Here is a 19,257-nt window from a genome sequence, read left to right on the forward strand (position 1 = left end):
AAAGATAATTGTGAAACCAGGTCACATTTGAGACTTCAAGGCATAAGTGCCCAGCAGTTTAAATGACTGCAAGGTAAAGAAGAGTGAAAGCAGTGCGTGTGGTCTGCTGTGATGTAGGACCTCAAGCTGATTATAGAAAGTGTTTAGGGTTTGGGTAGGCTTTGAGGAATAGGGAAAACCTCCAGTTGGTACAAAAGGCTTGAAAGCAGGAATATGCATGGCATCTTCTGGGTACATGAGGTGACTACACTTCCTAGATTGGAAGGTTTCTAATAAGGAAAAATATCATTGGAAAGATTAATTGTGGTAGACCTTGAATATGAAACCAAGAACTTTTGACTATCGTTTATACTGTGTGTGGTTAGTGAGAAGGCATTAAAGCTTTTGAGCAGACAAATGTCATGTCTAGTGACAGCGTGTAGGGTTAGTTGAAAACTATAGGCCCTCAAGCCCAATTTTCTCATTTTCTTTGTCCTTTACTTTAATGGAGGAGTATGAATTATGTTTCAAATTAAAGTTTTTAAAGCTTACAGTTTATAACTCACCACAAGCTTCTACATAAAACCCAAGAGTATTAACAATGAGCACATAAAGACCTGAATAATTCATAGGTATCTGAAGTGTTACGTAGTCAACTAGTCAAACTAGCTTGAATTCTGGTTATGCCACTCACTGTGTAATGTTGAACAAATTCTTTAACCTTTCTAACCCTCACTCCTTTCATCTGGAGTGGGAAGCTAATCATATTGCCCACTCAGGATTTTGAGCATTGAATAAGATATAAAGCATGTAAAGCTCTTAGCACACTGCCTGGCAGATAGTAAACATCTCTGATAAATACCTTTGCTGCTGTTAATTGTTGTTGTTATTATTATTATTTATCATTATCTAGTACTAATCGCTATCCAATTTTATTGTTTCCATGGAAGACTGCATTCTGAATTTTGATCTTTTACAGTAGGAACACTTTTCCCATCTGGTCCAGAAAGAACCTCTCTCCTGTCCCACCCAAGTTTCAGGGCCCACTGCTGGCTTCTAGATTTTCTTTTCCTTTGTTCTGGGTGTCCTGCCTTGTCAATGAGGGCATGCCAAAAAAACAGGAAGTCTGGGTCCCACCAAGAAGGCACTGTTTGCTGCCAGTTATGGGGAAGTGTGGTAAGCTCTGGTTTTATAGGGCACATGCAGCATTAGATGTTTGTTTTGTGTTGTTTTCCTACAGGTAGGTTTTGTTATTACGCTTTAAAGTGTGGTGTTTATTATTCAGAAATTTAGACTTATCTTTACTTTTGTCAGGTTTAAGCCGTTTTTCCCATTCCAAACCTTGCAAGGATTCGAAGAAGATGATGAAGAGCATATCCATATACAACAATGGGCACTTACGGAAGGCCGCCTTAAAGTTACATTGTTAGAATGTAGCAGGTATGTTCTTTGTTTTGTCATTACTACATTATAGGAAAGAAAGTACACTGAAAATGTACTTGAGCAGTATTTGTGTTTATTCCCCGCTGTGTTAATTTATATTGTATTATCTGTAAATTCTTTAATTGTAAATTTCATAAAAGTAGTGCTTTCCCACTTATAAAAAATACAAACTATATTTTAGAAAGCATTCTAATGATGGGGGTGATCATTTATCCTGCAGTAATTTCCAAACTTTTTAGATACAGAATGCTCTGTTGGCATATTTCTTACTACCTATTAGAAAGCTGTTCATAGCATAACAGTTTTGAGAACTGTTTTTGATAATTGGAAATACCCTGGAAAGTTGCAAAATCAGACTTGTAAACTCCTGTGATTCTTAAAATTTTAGAGCTGGAAGGGAATCTCAGAAGTAATCTTGCCCAGCCTCTTTATTTTTCCAGCCCCATAGTCTAAGCTGTGTTCATACTTTGCTTGAACTACTTACTACATTAGCCTCCTTACTTATCTCCTGACACGGATTACCATTGTGACAACCAGAATGAGCTTTTCAAAATGCATATCTGATTGTCACTTTCCTACTTAAAATTCTCTAATGGCTTCCCCATTCCTTTTAGAATATAGACCCAAATCTTTTTCATGGCTTGCATGCCCCTCTTTACCTCTCTAGTTTCTTTCTCCACCCAGCCCCTCACTCACAGTGCTTCAGCCACATAGGCCTTCCTAAGAGAAGAGGTTGGCAAACTTTTTCTCTGAAGGGCCAGATAGTAAATATTTTAGGTTTTGTGATTCACATGGTTTCTGTTGCAACTACTCAACTCTGCCTTGTAGTGTGAAAGCAGTCATAGATAGACAACAGGTAAATGAATGGGCATGGCATGGCTGTGTGCCCGTAAAACTTTATTATATGAATTTTATAATTTTTATGTGTCATAAAGTTCTTTTGATTTGTTTTTTTCAGCCATTTAAAAATGTGAAAACCTTTGGTAGCCCACAAGCCTTATAAAAACAAGCAGTGGACTGGATTTGGCCCATGGACTGTAGTTTGCCATTCCCTGCCTTAGATATTTTAACGTACCAAGCTCCTGTGTTGACTCTCCACTATTCTCCTGGCTGAAGGCCCTACCCCATCTTCTGTTCCTTGAGACTAGCCTTTCTTGCTTCACCTTAAAAACTGCCTCCTTACTGTGTCTCCTGATCATTCCAACTACAAATACACTATCCTTATTGCTACATTTCTGTGACCACTTATTTGTTGCTTAATCACTCTATTTTTATTTTCAGCCCATAATAAAAAATAAGTGCTTGAATCCAGAGGTTTTATTTTATACCAAATATACCTGTATCCTTGCTAATAGGTTAATTTTGAGTATACTAGTAATATGCTAAATATTTTTTTAAGTCTTGGAGTGAATCAATATTGTGTACGATTATGTCAGAAAGTCTAGTTTAAAGGGAATTCTTTTATCAAAGAAAGACTGAATATGCTGTAAATTTTGTAAAAAGGGACTGCAATGTACAGTAAAATGATATATACAATAAAAATACGGCTCTACGTAAGTCTGAATTTGAAGTAGCTAAGCCAATACGCTATGGTAAGCATAAGTATTAAATCTCTCCTGTCTAAAATCTAATTATAATTTACAATTATATAAATTATATAAATATCTAATTATAATTATAAATATCTAATTATAATTTGGGCTTATATTATCATTTGGAAGGATGTTTATCAAGTGGCCTGTGTCTGAAGAAATTTTGGACTGATACTTTCTTTCAGTGAATTTTCTTATAGATTCACAGGCATCAAAATCATACCATTGGATTACCTTTTCCAAAATAATCATAGCAACTTCTAAACATTTGAAAGGCAGCTTTGTAAAAAATTTCTTGACTCTCCTGTTGTTAATTCCTACCTACCTATTCACCCGCCTATCCCCAAACTTGCAAAGATAGCCTTGAAGAAGATTCATTGATTGATTCATTGAACAGATATTTAATGCAGTGTATATGATGTGTAATCGGTACTGTGCTAGGAACTTTAAAAAACTAGTTCTTTTGTCTTGGTGTTGCTGATGGGATTATGGATTAATTATATGTCTGTTGTTTGCGGCTTTTTTTTTTTTTTTTTTTTTTTTTTTGCGGTACGCGGGCCTCTCACTGTTGTGGCCTCTCCCGTTGCGGGGCACAGGCTCCGGACCCGCAGGCTCAGTGGCCATGGCTCACGGGCCTAGCCGCTCCGCGGCATGTGGGATCTTCCCGGACCGGGGCACGAACCCGCGTCCCCTGCATCGGCAGGCGGACTCTCAACCACTGCGCCACCAGGAAGCCCCCTGTTTGCGGCTTTTTAACCACTTGCTATTGCTGTCTCCTTTGCTCACCATTCTCTTGCTTTATTTGAGATACTGCTCACTTAAAACCTTGGGTCAGCCTTGAACCCAAGACTGCATGAAGGCATTGAGAGAGTGTAGCATTATTTAGGTCATGTTGAATTGAGATAAATAATACAAAGAAAAACATTACAATTTATGAAGTATATGTATCCTATTTTATTTTAATAAGGAAGTGTATAATGAATCTCTGAAAGAATATACAAGAAACCAATAAAAATTTTTATGGGGAAAAGGTTGAAGGAACTGAGTTAATGATGATGGACAGGGGTGAAGGTGAGAGCCAAACTTTTCACTACAACCTTTTTTATACTGTTTGATTTTTGTGACTGTATCACCTTGTCAAAAAATATAAAAATAAAGACCAGTATTTCTGGAGAGTTGAAGGAGAAAGCATGGACAGTAGTTCATGTTCTTATGTTAGTCCTTGTAGGCCAGCACCTTTCCCAGGTGACAGCTTAATCTTGGGAACAAGCACACTATCTCAATAGTGTTTTAGTCACTATCTTTATAAACCCAACCATGTAAAGTTACTTAGTGTTGTGGTGCTATGTGTTATTCACACAGTTTAAGGATCACTTAAAATTGTTAATGAAGGAGAGAATAAATTACTAATTACTACTTTCAACTCATTCCTGCTTTTTTATTCTTCTCATATTCTTATTAAAATCTTTCTTACATTGTTGTTTTTCTTCTGAGCATTTTTGTTAGTAGAAAAAAAAGAACTCTCAATTCATATAGATTACAAGTTTGTAAGATTCAAACTAAAGAGGAGATACTACTGTAATCTAAGTATTTTCATTTTTCCTGCTTCTGAATATAAATTCATCTTGTGGGGTTTATTGTAATCTCTAAAACAGAAAGAAAGGGACACTCTAGAGAAAATGGAAGAACAAATAACAGTGCCCCCTTTTTTGGAGGAAGGACAAAAAAATGCTTATCATTTATTTCAGTTTTGGAAATTTAAGGCTTAAGACCTCTTGAGATATTTTTACCGTGACAACTTCACTTAGTGATATGAGAAGATTTGAAACAAATAGAGGAAAGTTTTAGAATGATCAAATTTTTAAGAGCACATAAACCAATTAAGATTAGAACATTTCCGTAGACCACTTGTATATATATAACGTTGTTTTGAATTAGCTTACTGTCACGAGTTGAAGTTTCTTGAGTTCTTAGCCTTTAGGCATACATATTCACATTTCTCCTGCTTGAGCGAGCACTATTTAAACATGTCCAGGTTGTTATAATGTCATTGTTATAGTTTTAGCTTAATATTCTTATAAATGTTTATTTTTTAAGCTTTTTATTTTTTTAATAGATCTTTATTGGAGTATAATTGCTTCACAATACTGTGTTAGTTTCTCTTGTACACCAGAGTGAATTAGCCATATGCGTACATATGTCCCCATATCCTCTCCCTCTTGAGCCTCCCTCCCATCCTCCCTATCCCAATCCTCTAGGTCATTGCAGAGCACCGAGCTGATCTCCCTGTGCTACGCTGCTGCTTCCCACTAGCTAACCATTTTACATTCGGTAGTGTATATATGTCGATGCTACTCTCACTTCGCCCCAGCTTCCCCCTCCCACCCCGGGTCCTCAGGTCCATTCTCTGTGTCTACATCTTTCTTCCTGCCCTGCAACTAGGTTCATCAGAGCCTTTTTTTTTTTTAGATTCCATGTATATGCGTTAGCATACGGTATTAGTTTTTCTCTTTCTGACTTACTTCACTCTGTATGAGAGACTCTGGATCCATCCACCTCACTACAAATAACTCAATTTTGTTTCTTTTTATGGCTAATATTCCATTGTATATATGTGCCACATCTTCTTATTCCATTCATCTGTCAGTGGACACTTAGGTTGCTTCCATTTCCTGGCTATTGTAAATAGTGCTGCAGTGAACATTGTGGTACATGACTCTTTTTGAATTATGGTTTTCTCAGGGTATATGCCCAGTAGTGGGATTGCTGGGTCATTTGGTAGTTCTATTTGTAGTTTTTTAAGGAAGCTTCATACTGTTTTCCATAGTGGTTGTATCAATTTGCATCCCCACCAACAGTGCAGGAGGGTTCCCTTTTCACCACACCCTCTCCAGAATTTATTGTTTCTAGATTTTTGGATGATGGCCATTCTGACCGGTGTGAGATGATATCTCATTGTAGTTCTGATTTGCATTTCTCTAATGATTAATGATGTTAAGCATTCTTTGATGTGTTTGTTGGCAATCTGTATATCTTCTTTGGAGAAATGTCTATTTAGGTCTTCTGCCCATTTTTTAATTGGATTGTTTGTTCTTTTGATATTGAGCTCCATAAGCTGTTTGTATACTTTGGAGATTAATCCTTTGTGTGTTGTTTCATTTGCAAATATTTTCTCCCATTCTGAGGGTTGTCTTTTTGTCTTGTTGATGGTTTCCTTTGCTGTGCAAAAGCTTTTAAGTTTAATTAAGTCCCATTTGTTTATTTTTGTTTCCATTACTCTGAAAGGTGGGTCAAAAAAGATCTTGCTGTATTTTATGTCAAAGAGTGTTTTTCCTGTGTTTTCCTCTAAGAATTTTATAGTGTCTAGTCTTTCATTTAGGTCTTTAATCCATTTGGAGTTTATTTTTGCGTATGGTGTTAGGGTGTGTTCTAATTTCATTCTTTCACATGTAGCTGTTCAGTTTTCCCAGCACCACATATGGAAGAGGCTCACTTTTCTCCATTGTATGCTCTTGCCTCCTTTGTCATAAATTAGGTGACCATATGTGCACGGGTTTATCTCTGGGCATTCTATCCTGTACCATTGATCTATATTTCTGTTTTTGTGCCAGTACCGTACTGTCTTGATTACTGTAGCTTTGTGGTATAGTTTGAAGTCGGGGAACCTGATTCCTCCAACTCCGTTTTTCTTTCTCAAGATTGCTTTGGCTATTTGGGGTCTTTTGTGTTTCCATATGAATTGTAAAATTTTTTGTTCTAATTCTGTGAAGAATGCTATTGGTAGTTTGAAAGGGATTGCACTGAATCTGTAGATTGCTTTGGGTAGTATAGTCATTTTCACAATATTGATTCTTCCAATCCAAGAACATGGTATATTTCTCCATCTGTTTATATCATCTTTGATTTCTTTCATCAATGTTTTATAGTTTTCTGAGTACAAGTCTTTCACCTCCTTAGGCAGGTTTATTCCTAGGTATTTTATTCTTTTTGTTGCGATGGTAAATGGGATTGTTTCCTTAACCTCTCTTTCTGATTTTTTGTTGCTTGGTGTATAGGAATGCCAGAGATTCTGTGCATTAATTTTGTATCCTGCAACCTTACCAAATCCATTGGTTAGTTCTAGTAGTTTTCTGGTAGCATTTTTACGATTTTCTATGTATAGTATCATGTCATCTGCAAACAGTAACAGTTTTACTTCTTCTTTTCCAATTTGGATTCCTTTTATTTCTTTTTCTTCTCTGATTGCCGTGACTTCCAAAACTATGTTGAATGAGAGTGGCGAGAGTGGACATCCTTGTCTTGTTCCTGATCTTAGTGGACATGCTTTCAGTTTTTCACCACTGACGATGATGATTGCTGTGGGTTTGTCATATATGGCCTTTATTATGTTGGTGTAGTTTCCCTCTATGCCCATTTTCTGGAGAGTTTTTATCATAAATGGGTGTTGAATTTTGTCAAAAGCTTTTTCTGCATCTGTTAAGATGATCATATGGTTTTTATTCCTTAACTTGTTAATGTGGTTATCACATTGATTGGTTTGCATATACTGAAGAATCCTTGCATCCCTGGGATAAATCCCATTTGATCGTGGTGTCTGGTCCTTTTAATGTGTTGTTGGATTCTGTTTGCTAGTATTTTGTTCAGGATTTTTGCATCTATGTTCATCAGTGATATTGGTCTATAATTTTCTTTTTTTGTGATGTCCTTTTCTGGTTTTGGTATCAGAGTGATGGTGGCTTCGTAGAATGAATTTGGGAGTGTTTCTCCCTCTGCAATTTTTTGGAAGAGTTTGAGAAGGATCGATGTTAGCTCTTCTCTAAATGTTTGATAGAATTCGCCTGTGAGGCCATCTGGTCCTGGACTTTTGTTTGTTGGAAGATTTTTAATCACCGTTTCGATTTTATTACTTGTGATAGGTCTGTTTATATTTCCTAATTCTTCCTGGTTCAGTCTTGGAAAATTGTATGTTTCCAAGAATTTGTCCATTTCTTTGTGGTTTTCCATTTTATTGGCATATAGTTGTTTGTAGTAGTCTCTTATAATCCTTTGTATTTCTTCAGTGTCAGTTGTGATTTCTCCTTTTTCATTTCTAATTTTAATGATTTGTGTCCTCTCCCTTTTTTTCTTGATGGGTCTGGCTAAGGGTTTTTCAATTTTGTTTATCTTCTCAAAGAACCAGCTTTTAGTTTTGTTAATCTTTGCTATCGTTTCCTTCATTTCTTTTTCATTTATTTCTGATCTGATCTTTTTGATTTCTTTCCTTCTACTGACTTTGGGTTTTCATTGTTCTTCTTTCTCTGTTGTTTTAAGTGTAGGGTTAGATTGTTTATTTGAGATTTTTCTTGTTTCTTGAGGTGAGATTGAATTGCTATAAACTTCCCTCTTAGAACTGCTTTTGCCACGTCCCATAGGTTTTGGGTTGTTGTGTTTTCGTTGTCATTTGTTTCTATGTATTTTTTTAATTCTCTGATTTCTTCAGTGATCTCTTGGTTAGTAGTGCACTGTTTAGCCTCCATGTATTTGTGTTTTTTACAGTCTTTTTCCTGTAATTGATTTCCAGTCCTATAGCATTGTGGTCAGAAAAGATGCTTGATACGATTTCAATTTTCTTAAATTTTCTGAGGCTTGATTTGTGACCCAAGATGTGATCTATCCTGGAGAATGTTCCATGTGCACTTGAGAAGAAAGTGTATTCTGCCACTTTTGGGTGGAATGTTCTGTAAATATCAATTAAATCTGTCTGGTCCATTGTATCATTTAAAGCTTGTGTTTCCTTATTTATTTTCTGTTTGGATGATCTGTCCATTGGTTTAAGTGGGGTGTTAATGCCCCCATATTATTGTATTGCTGTCGATTTCTCCTTTCATGGTTGTTAGCGTTTGTGTTATGTATCAAGGTGCTCCTGTGTTGGGTGCATAAACATTTATAATTGTTATATCTTCTTCTTGGATTGATCCTTTCATCATTATGTAGTGACCCTCCTTATCTCTTATAACAGTCTTTATTTTAAAGTCTGTTTTATCTGAGTATTGCTACTCCAGCTTTCTTTTGATTTCCATTTGCATGGAATATCTTTTTCATCCCTTCACTTTCAGTTCGTATGTGTCCCTAGGTCTGAAGTGCATCTCTTGTAGACAGCATATACGTGGGTCTTGTTTTTGTATCCATTCAGCCAGTCTGTCTTCTGGTTGGGACATTTAATCCATTTACATTCAAGGTTATTATCGATATGTATGTTCCTACTGCCATTTTCTTAATTGTTTTGGGTTTGTTTTTGTGGGTCTTTTTCTTCTCTTGTGTTTCCCACCTAGAGGTGTTTCTTTAGCATTTGTTATAAAGCTGGTTTGGTGGTGTTGAATTCTCTTAGCTTTTGCTTGTCTGAAAAGCTTTTGATTTCTCCATCGAATCTGAATGAGATTCTTGCTGGGTAATCTTGGTTGTAGGTTTTTCTCTTTCATCACCTTAAGTATATCCTGCCACTCCCTTCTGGCCTGCATAGTTTCTGCTGAAAAATCAGCTGATAACCTTATGGGGATTCCTTTGCATGTTATTTTTTGTTTTTCCCTTGCTGCTTTTAACATTTTTTCTGTGAATTTAAATTTTGTTAGTTTGATTAATATGTGTCTTGGTGTGTTTCTCATAGGGTTTATCCTGTATGGGACTCTCTGTGCTTCCTGGACTTCGGTGACTATTTCCTTCCCCATGTTAGGGAAGTTTTCGACTATAATCTCTTCAGATATTTTCTCAGACCCTTCTTTTTCTCTTCTTCTCCTGGGACCCCTATAATTCGAATGTTGGTGCACTTAGTGTTGTCCCAGAGGTCTCTGAGATTGTCTTCAGTTCTTTTCATTCTTTTTTCTTTATTCTGCTCCCTGGCAGTTATTTCCACCATTTTATCTTCCAGCTCACTTATTTGTTCTTCTGCCTCAGTTATTCTGTTATTGATTCCTTATAGTGTATTTTTAATTTCAGTTATTGTGTTGTTCATCTCTGTTTGTTCTTTAGTTCTTCTAGATCTTTGTTAAACATTTCTTGTATTTTCTCAGTCTGAACCTCCATTCTGTCTCTGAGATTCTGGATCATCTTTACTATCATTACTCTGAATTCTTTTTCAGGTAGATTGCCTATTTCCTCTTCATTTATTTGGTCTTGTAGGTTTTTACCTTGCTCCTTCATCTGTGACATATTTTTTTGCTCTCTTTTTTTTTTTTTATAAGTGGGATTGTGTTCCTATCTTACTAGTTGTTTGGCCTGAGGCTTCCAACATTGGAGTTTGTAGGCTGTTGGGTAGAGCTGGGTCTTGGTGCTGAGATGGTGACCTCAGTGAGACCTCACTCCGATGAATGTTCCCTGGGGTCTGAGGGCCTCTGTTAGTCCAGTGGTTCAGACTCAGAGCTCCCACTGCAGAAGCTTCAGCCCAACCCCCGGCTCGTGAACCAAGATCCCACAAGACACGAGGGGCAGCCAAAAAAAAAGAACAATTATAAAGTAAAAAATAAAATTAGACTAGGAAACTAACAGATGTGTTAGAAAGAATATAAAAGTAAGGGGCTTCCCTGGTGGCGCAGTGGTTGAGAGTCCGCCTGCCGATGCAGGGGACACGGGTTCGTGCCCTCGTCCGGGAAGATCCCACATGCCGCAGAGCAGCTAGGCCCGTGAGCCATGGCCACTGAGCCTGTGCGTCCGGAGCCTGTGCTCCGCAGTGGGAGAGGCCACAACAGTGAGAGGCCTGTGTACCGCAAAAAAAAAAAAAAAGAAAGAATATAAAAATAAAAATATAGATGAACCAACAACAGGAAGGTACAACAGTACCACAATAGTAAAAAAGAGGAGGAGGGGAAAGGAGAAAAGGGTGGGGGGGAGGCCTAAGCAAGGGCGAGGTTTGGGCAGTGGGCAGGGCCTATACTTAGGACCCACAGGGCTGGAAAAGGCCCTGGAGGCTGTGGGGGGGTGGGGCTTAGGCTCAACAGAACAGAAGGGGCCCAGACGTGCCCCCCTCCCCTGGTCTCAGAGGGTAGGGGACCTCACCTGGGAGCCCAGCAGGTTTCCTGGGCTCGAGTGGGCAGGGCAAATGCCCTCCTCTCCTGCTCCTCCCAGAGGGCCCCTCCCACCTGCCTCTCCTGATCTCCCTGGCCTCAGGGGGACTGATCCTGTCTGACCTCCACTTCTCCTACTCCTCAGTCCCCCCACATCCTACCAGTTCACTTAGGGGTGTCCTCCCATCTCCTTGGGTGTCAGGGTCTCCCACCAGTGGCCAGCAGGCGCCCTAGTTGTGGGGAGACTCTAACTCGGCATCTTCCCACACCGCCATCTTGACTCCGCCCACTCTAAGCTTTTTAGAGCTTGACCTTGAATCAAGTAAAAAGAATGTAACTTTAATAATTTTTTCCCAAAATCCATGAAATGGAACATCATATTCATCATCCACAGACAATGATGGCTCTGTTCAAGGACTTCTTTCTTTTTATTTTTTAAACTTTATTTTGAAATAATAAAATGTTTCTGTGTGAGGATTTTTTCTTTTTTAACTTTATTTTGAAGTAATCTCAGACTTACAGAAGTCTGTTTGAAGATTTATCAAACTTATCTGTTGTAAGGCTTTGAGAGTGAATTTTGCCAATGAGGAAACAAGTTAGAAGTATTCATAGAAAACTGTTTACTGAAAATACTGGAGTTGTACAGCTGGAAGCTTTATGCTTTAGAAGGCAACATGAAGTGGAAATAGTACTGGCTTTTGAGTTAGAAAGTGCTGTGTTCACATCCTAGCTATGTGCTCTTACTGTTATGTGTTCTCAGGGAAATTACACATCTAGAAAAATGGACAAGGGTGCTACCTTGCTGGTAATTGTGATCAGAGGTAGGTAAATAAACCACAGTTCCCTACCACATAGTAAGGCTTCAGTATATATGGCTTCTATTATTATGCCTTAATATAATCATTATCTTGTTTATCAAGAAGAAAACAAATCCTTAAACAAAAGTGTTCTTTTTTGCATATTTGGTTATGAGAACTGGAATTTGAATTTTATTAATTTGAAAGGGTCTCACACTGTAAAGGGAAGTTCTTTTCTAATTACATGAAATAACAGTTTTGAATTTCCAAAATAAAGGTTGAGAATGGAAACACAGTTTTGTTTGTAAAAATTGGTTCTATTTACCAAAAAGCAAAGTCATTCTGAATAGGTGCTTTTTTTTTCACATTGCCTAAGGCTAGATTTTAACCACAGAAGAACTCAATTGCTGTATTTGTAGTATTGTTATTAGACTAAATTATTTCACATTAGTATTACAATCATATTAAGATTATTATTTTTAAATTTATAATTTATAGTCCATCTTCTAAAAGGATTTTAGGTATTTTGCAAAAATGATATACCTATATGCAGTTAAATAGAAAATAAATTAGATCAAAAACAACCATGTAGAGAAGAGAAGATCAGTTTTCTGGCAGCAAAGGAAACTTGATGGAGTTCCTAGTTTTTATTTCTTGATAAACTGTGCATGTTTTTCAGGGGAAAAGAAATTCTGACCTCAGATTCTAGGAGGGATTTGTCCCCTACATCTTTGTTGTACAATGTAATGGGTCTCTTTTCCCTTCTCTTCTCTTCTCTTCTCTTCTCTTCTCTTCTCTTCTCTTCTCTTCTCTTCTCTTCTCTTCTCTTCTCTTCTCTTCTCTTCTCTTCTCTTCTCTTCTCTCTTTTCTTTTCCGGTTTTAGCAACCACTTATATTTTTTAAAAAACAAACTTAAGATTATAGTAGTGAAAGCAAAGCCTATAAAGTTCTGTTGTGTGAGAGTTCTGTACTCCAGAGCAGTATATTTAGGATAGTCTGTCCTAATTATAGATAGAAGTTCTAATTAAGGTCAGTTCTTCACTGACTCACACACTGTTCTAAAGCCTCTGTTTTCTCAGCACCTTTTAGAGTGCTGTTTTACTGGGTTCCAAAAATACATCATTTTTAAAATTTTTAAATGTTAACACAAATACAGGAAAACCACAGCGCTTGACATTCTTCTTTCATTACCAAGAGTTCTCCCTTATTCCATAATTATCTATCATCAGCATGGACTCATGGATTCCTATTTTTTTCAATCACTATAATTCTTTACCATCCTTAATTATTTTGGTGCCTAAATTATCTCATATATGACCACTAGGAGCCTCTTCAAATAACCCTGTATTTTTTTCCTTTGCTTTTCTTCTTCTTCTCCCCCTCCCCCTCCTCCTCCCCACCCCCCCTCCTCCTCCTCCTTTTCTTTCTCCTTTTTTTTCTTTTTTTCTTTTTTTTAGGTCTTCACTACTTTCTGGTACATATAACAAGCTGTTCCAGGTTCATTTTATATCTTCCCCATCACAGTCCTAGAATCGGCTATTTTTCCAAAAAGCCCTGGTTCCTTTTAGTAGAGAATGATATTAGGAATCAAGATCTGGGTGTTGGGTATGTTCATTGCTACTTCATATATTCATAGGGCCCTTCAGTGAGCAGAATTAGGAAATACATATATGTGAAGACATTTGTAAACATATACATACATACCACACACACACACAGATACACAATTTAGAAATCATGAGTTCACCTGATACTTCCAGTTCTATTTCATCCTCATAGGGTTGTTCCTTGCCTTGGTTCTTCCCCGCCTTGGTTGTTCCCCCTTTTGTATTTTTATGTCCCTTGAGCCCTGACTCCCAATAACATCAGCACTTTGACTCATTTGCTCAATCCTATACTACATCTCAGATAGTTCTGAAATTGCTTTGTCCCTACGTGAACAGAGAACATACTTACTAAAAGGAATTCAGGATTTATTTGCAGTTCTCCCCTACCCTACCCATTGAGGGCATGTGGTCATGTACTGTATTCATAAATTAGAATAATTTTTCCCCTTTAGTGTGATTATGTTGTTCATTTGAAATGTAGTTGGGTTCGTTTCAGTTTGCTCTCAGTTTCAGTCTCCCCCCACCCCTGCCTTTCTATCCTTATTGATTCCTATTTTTTCATATGTAGAGCATTAACGTGCTTCTATGACACAAAACTATACAAAAATATATACAGACAACCCTTACTCAGCCTGGCACTGTGTTAACCAAAACCTTGCATGTCAGAACAGTGCAAAGCAGGGACACAATTCTGTTATGCAATTAACACAAAGTGAGGACTGCCAGTAATATCATTTGGATCTTCTTTACTGTTTTTTATTTTTATCTAGTTTGGTCAATTAGTGAATAAAGTGTGTTTAAATCTTCAACCATGACTATTAATTTATCTCTTCTTTTGTAATTTGATTATTAGGTGCATATTTCTTCTTTTTTTTTTAACATCTTTACTGAAGTATAATTGCTTTACAATGGTGTGTTAGTTTCTGCTGTATAACAAAGTGAATCAGCTATACATATACATATATCCCCATATCTCCTCCCTCTTGCGTCTCCCTCCCACCCCTCTAGGTGATCACAAAGCACCAAGCTCGTCTCCCTGTGCTATGCGGTTGCTTCCCACTAGCTATCTGTTTTACATTTGGTAGTATATATAAGTCCATGCCACTCTCTCACTTCGTCCCAACTTACCTTTCCCCCTCCCCATGTCCTCAGGTCCATTCTCTACATCTGCATCTTTATTCCTGTCCTGTCCCTAGGTTCTTCAGAACCTTTTTTTTTTAGATTCCATATATATGTGTTAGCATACAGTATTTGTTTTTCTCTTTCTGACTTACTTCACTCTGTATGACAGACTCTAGGTCCATCCCCTCACTACAAATAACTCAGTTTCGTTTCTTTTTCATATTTCTTCTTGACATAGTGACTCTCTTATCATTATGAAGGGTCCCTCTTTGTCTTATAATATTTCTTGCCTTAATATTTATTTCATCTGATATTGATATAGCATCTACAGATTTCTTATTATTTTCATGGTGTGTGTGTGTGTGTGTGTGTGTGTGTGTGTGTGTAGATATATATCTTTTTTTTAACAACCTTTTACTTTCATTCTATTTGTGTCTTTATATTTAAGTTGTATCATATGTCATAAACAGTTGGCTCTTGCTTTTATGTGTATAACAATCTCTGCCTTTTCATTGGAGTGTTTAGTTCCCTTATACTTAATGTAGTTATTGATGAGGTTGTGTTTTTAGATCTGGCATTTTGCCATTTGTTTTTTGTCTCATCTGTTTTTTTTTCCTCTCCTCTGTTTCTTTTCATCCTTCCTGTCTTGTGAATCAAATATTTTTTAGTATTCCATTTTAATTCCTTTATTGGCTTGCTAACTATAGTTTTATACTGTGTATATGGTTGCTCTAGGAATTGGAGTATGCATCTTTAATGTATCCCATATACTTAGAATATTGTTACTTAAGGTAAATTACAAGAACCTCATAATAGTTTATTTCCATTTATGCCCACATCATCAGTGTTGGTCATATACGGGTATCCCCTGCTTTTTGAAAGTTCGCTTTGCGCCACTTCACCTTTATGAAAGACCTACTTTAGTACCTGTTTTTGCTAACTGAAAGAAATTTGAAGAGGATTTTTACTTTTACAGAAATTGAAAAGAGAAAATGTCATTCAACCTTTGTTTTGCAGCAAGCTGACACCACCAAGCTCCTTCTCTGGGAACTACATTCAGCATCCCAGCATCAAGCCACCGTAGCTTTGAACTGTGTCTGTGAACATCTGTGCTTTATCTTGATTTATTTTGTGCATCCATTAGCAAGATGTGTCCTAAGATAATTGCTTCTGCATTTTACACCATTTTTGCTTACAAAAAGTTTCATAAGAATGCTCTACTTTTGGATAGCAGGGGGAAACCTGTATATTACATTCATATATGTTATTAACCCATCAATAGTGTTATTTTTAGCTTTAAACAGTCATATGTCTTTTAAAGAAATTAAAAGAAACAAATATTTTTTGCATCTACTGTATATTTAACATTTCTATTGCCCTTCATTCCTTCCTTCAGATCAAAGTTACCATCTGGTATCCCGTCCCTCCAGCCTCAAGAACTTCCTTTAGCATTTCTTGTTATTTAGGTTTGCTGGCAACAAATTCTCTGTTTTTGTTTATCTGGAAAATTATTTTTCATGCAGTTGTGAAGGATAGTTTTCCTGATATAGACGTCTAAGTTGACAATTATTTTCCTTCAACACTTTAATTATTTCAATCCTATATTCTGATGAGAAGTCAGCAATCAATCTTACGGCTCCTCTCCACGTGCAGTGTGTCATTTTTCTGTAGCTGCTTTCCAAGTTTTCACTTTGGTTTTCAGTCCTTTGACTATGTCTAGAGGTAGTTTTCTTTATTTGTTTGTTTTTAATGCTTCTATTTCAGTGAACTTCTTGGATATGTACATTAATGTTTTCAGTCAAATTTGGGAAGTTTAGGGGCATTATTTTTTCAGATATTTTTTCTGCTTCTTTCTTTTACACCTCTCCTTATGGGATTCCAAATTACATATATGTTGGGCTGTTTCATTTTCCCCATAGGTCCTTGAGGTTCAGTTTGTTTCTTTAAACTCTTCTTTTTTTCTCTGTGTTCTTTGGATTGAGTAATACTAATCTGTCTTCAAGTTCACTGAGTCTTCTGCTATCTCTAGTCTGCTATCTCCAATTTTTAATTTCATTTATTATGCTGTTCAGCTTTAGAAGTTCAATTTTGTACAGTTATCATTTCTCTGTTGAGAATACCTATCTTTTCACTCATTATTGTGTTTTCTTTAATTCTTTGAACAAGATGTTCTTTCAACTCTTTGAGTATATATATATATTTTTCTTTGAAAAAAATATATAAATGCTGCATTGAAGTCTTATCATCTGGGCCCATTAGGAGTCAGTTTTTATTGACCGCCTGTCCTGTTGACCATCGGTCATACTTTCCTCTTTTCTTTGATCGAAAACTGGACATCGTAGATAATGAGTTGTAGCAACTCTATATTCTCTTACGTTCTGAGGATGATTGATTTTCTTTTCTAGTGGGCAGTTAACTTGCCTGTTTTCAAGTTGCAAACTTTGTCTCCGTACTCTTCCCACCCTCCCCATCTTCCCAGCAACAGCATATATTTCTCTTCTTCTTTGTCTTCCCACTGCTGCCTTTTTAGACTGGTGCCCTAATTTTTCCTTCTTTATTTAGCAATCAGCCAAGGATTTGAGCAGAGATGGGACTTACCCGCTCAGTGATTTCTTTGTCTCCCCATAATTTCTAGCTGCTCTGCCGGCTCTGCTGGCTTTGCACTCTATCCTGATTCTTGAAACCCATAAGGCTTCAACTTTCTGCTGCTTGAACTACGCCACCGTTTTCCTGCAGCCATAGCCCTGAGCTATGAAAACCCCATGCTAGCAGTTTATACTCCTTGTCGCAATTTTATGAAATTAGACTGTCCTCTGCCTTCTGTGTGCTTTGGGAAGGTTTACATTATCTTTAAATGTGTTTTTAAAATTCTTTTTATCCAGTTTTTATAACTTCAGTCTGTTGGAGAGTTTGTGTGACCACTTCACCACTATTACCAAAAGTACTGTTCACTTGGTTTTCTTGTAGATGTTGTTGACAGGTATTGCCTTTGTTTTCCTGGTTGTTCTTTGTGCTTTAATGGGAGGATTTGGGGAGACTCAAAACCATGCTACCACCACTGCCATCCTTCTAGAACCAGAAATACGTATTTTTACTTTGATTTTATAAGACAAAGGAAAGGATTTAATCATGTGATTAAACTATTTTGAAATAAAATCAGCTGTTTCTTTTATTAGGTGAGGCAGCTTCAAGGTAAAAATTTGGTAGAAAGAATTAATACTTTAAGTAGCATTATATCCATATTATATAGTGAAATGTTTAGTTCTTCTATAGAGAAGGCTGTTAACATGGAATTTTGAAATTCGTTTATAAGATGAGCAGTTTTAGAAATTAAAACCAAGGAAATATTTCTAGCTTGCATTTGTTTGTGGTCTTCCATTTATTTTAGTATTGAGTTTGATTATATTCACTTGTTTATTTTTGACTCAAGTGGTAACTGTTTTTTTAAAAATTTTATCTGAAGTAAATAAGGCTAAATATTAACTCCCCGCCACCCTGAGTAGTTGGTAAATGTGTGTGCCTTATACTCTGCATTTATGTTAATGTTTGACAGTTTATCTTTTTTAAAAAGAGAAAATATCGAGCTAAATTTGAATATATTTGGGGGCATGACTCTACAAATACCTCTGTTGTTACTAATAGCGTTTACTTATTACCTGCAATATATAATATATGGTAGGTACTTTGCATTCATTATTTCAGCCCTCGGAACATCTTTATGAGATTAGTATTATATCCATTTTATAGATGAAGAACTGAGATCCATAAATTACTTGCCCAAGACCCCATAGCTGGAATTTGAATCTAGGTTTGTTTGACTTCAAAATCCTTCACTCATTCTATCTTCATAGCCTTTTTTTAAAACTTGTTGAAGAAAAAAATTTTGGTTCTTAAATTTTTCACATTATGTTAGAAGTATATAAATTTTGGAATTTTTTTTTACCTATCTGAAGGCAAGTCATTATATTTTTTTAAAAATTACCTTTTCAAGATCTTGGGATGTAGAAATGTGCATTAGTAATGAAGCATCATTAAGATAAAGGCTGGGGCTTCCCTGGTGGCGCAGTGGTTGAGAGTCCGCCTGCCGATGCAGGGGACGTGGGTTCGTGCCCCGGTCTGGGAAGATCCCACATGCCGCGGAGCGGCTGGGCCCGTGAGCCATAGCCGCTGAGCCTGTGCGTCCGGAGCCTGTGCTCCGCAACGGGAGAGGTCAGAACAGTGAAAGACCCGCATACTGCCAAAAAAAAAAAAAAAAAAAGATAAAGGCTGAAGTTGTTACCTTCATGGAGGAGAGATAAAAGGAAATTAGCTCAAACATGAGACATTTAAATTTGTGTAAGGGAAAACTTCCACTCAGAACGAATTACTTGGAGCTGTTGCTGAATATTACTCCTAGTGGTTTTTAAGTCTATATAGATCTATAATCATAAAGGCCTGCTTTTGACTAGAAGAAGACTTTTCAGAAGATTCCAAATTTAGAGTTCATTTGTCCTGGGTTTATATAGGTATTCTTGCCCCACCTCCTCTTTCCTAAGATTACTGTGTTGGAAAATAGTATTGTTTCTTTTGTAATTGTACAGGCATAGCTCCAGAACACCACAATGAAGTGAATATGACAGTAAAGCGAATGACATGAATTTTTTGGTTTCCCAGTACATATAAAAGTTATATTTACACTATA

General features: G+C 36.8%; 1 protein-coding gene across 3 annotated transcripts in view; it reads left to right on the forward strand.

Annotated features, from left to right (window-relative positions):
- PDZD8 (PDZ domain containing 8) overlaps positions 1-19,257 on the forward strand; it is a 193,814-nt gene that overhangs the window by 121,339 nt on the left and 53,218 nt on the right. For all 3 annotated transcript variants that reach the window (XM_030839356.2, XM_060286251.1, XM_060286250.1), the window contains one exon: positions 1,294-1,419. In XM_030839356.2, the coding sequence (XP_030695216.1) occupies positions 1,294-1,419 (126 nt within the window). The remainder of the gene's footprint in view (positions 1-1,293; positions 1,420-19,257) is intronic.

The sequence above is a fragment of the Globicephala melas genome, chromosome 16, assembly GCF_963455315.2.
Source record: "Globicephala melas chromosome 16, mGloMel1.2, whole genome shotgun sequence".
NCBI classification, from domain to species: Eukaryota; Metazoa; Chordata; class Mammalia; order Artiodactyla; family Delphinidae; genus Globicephala; species Globicephala melas.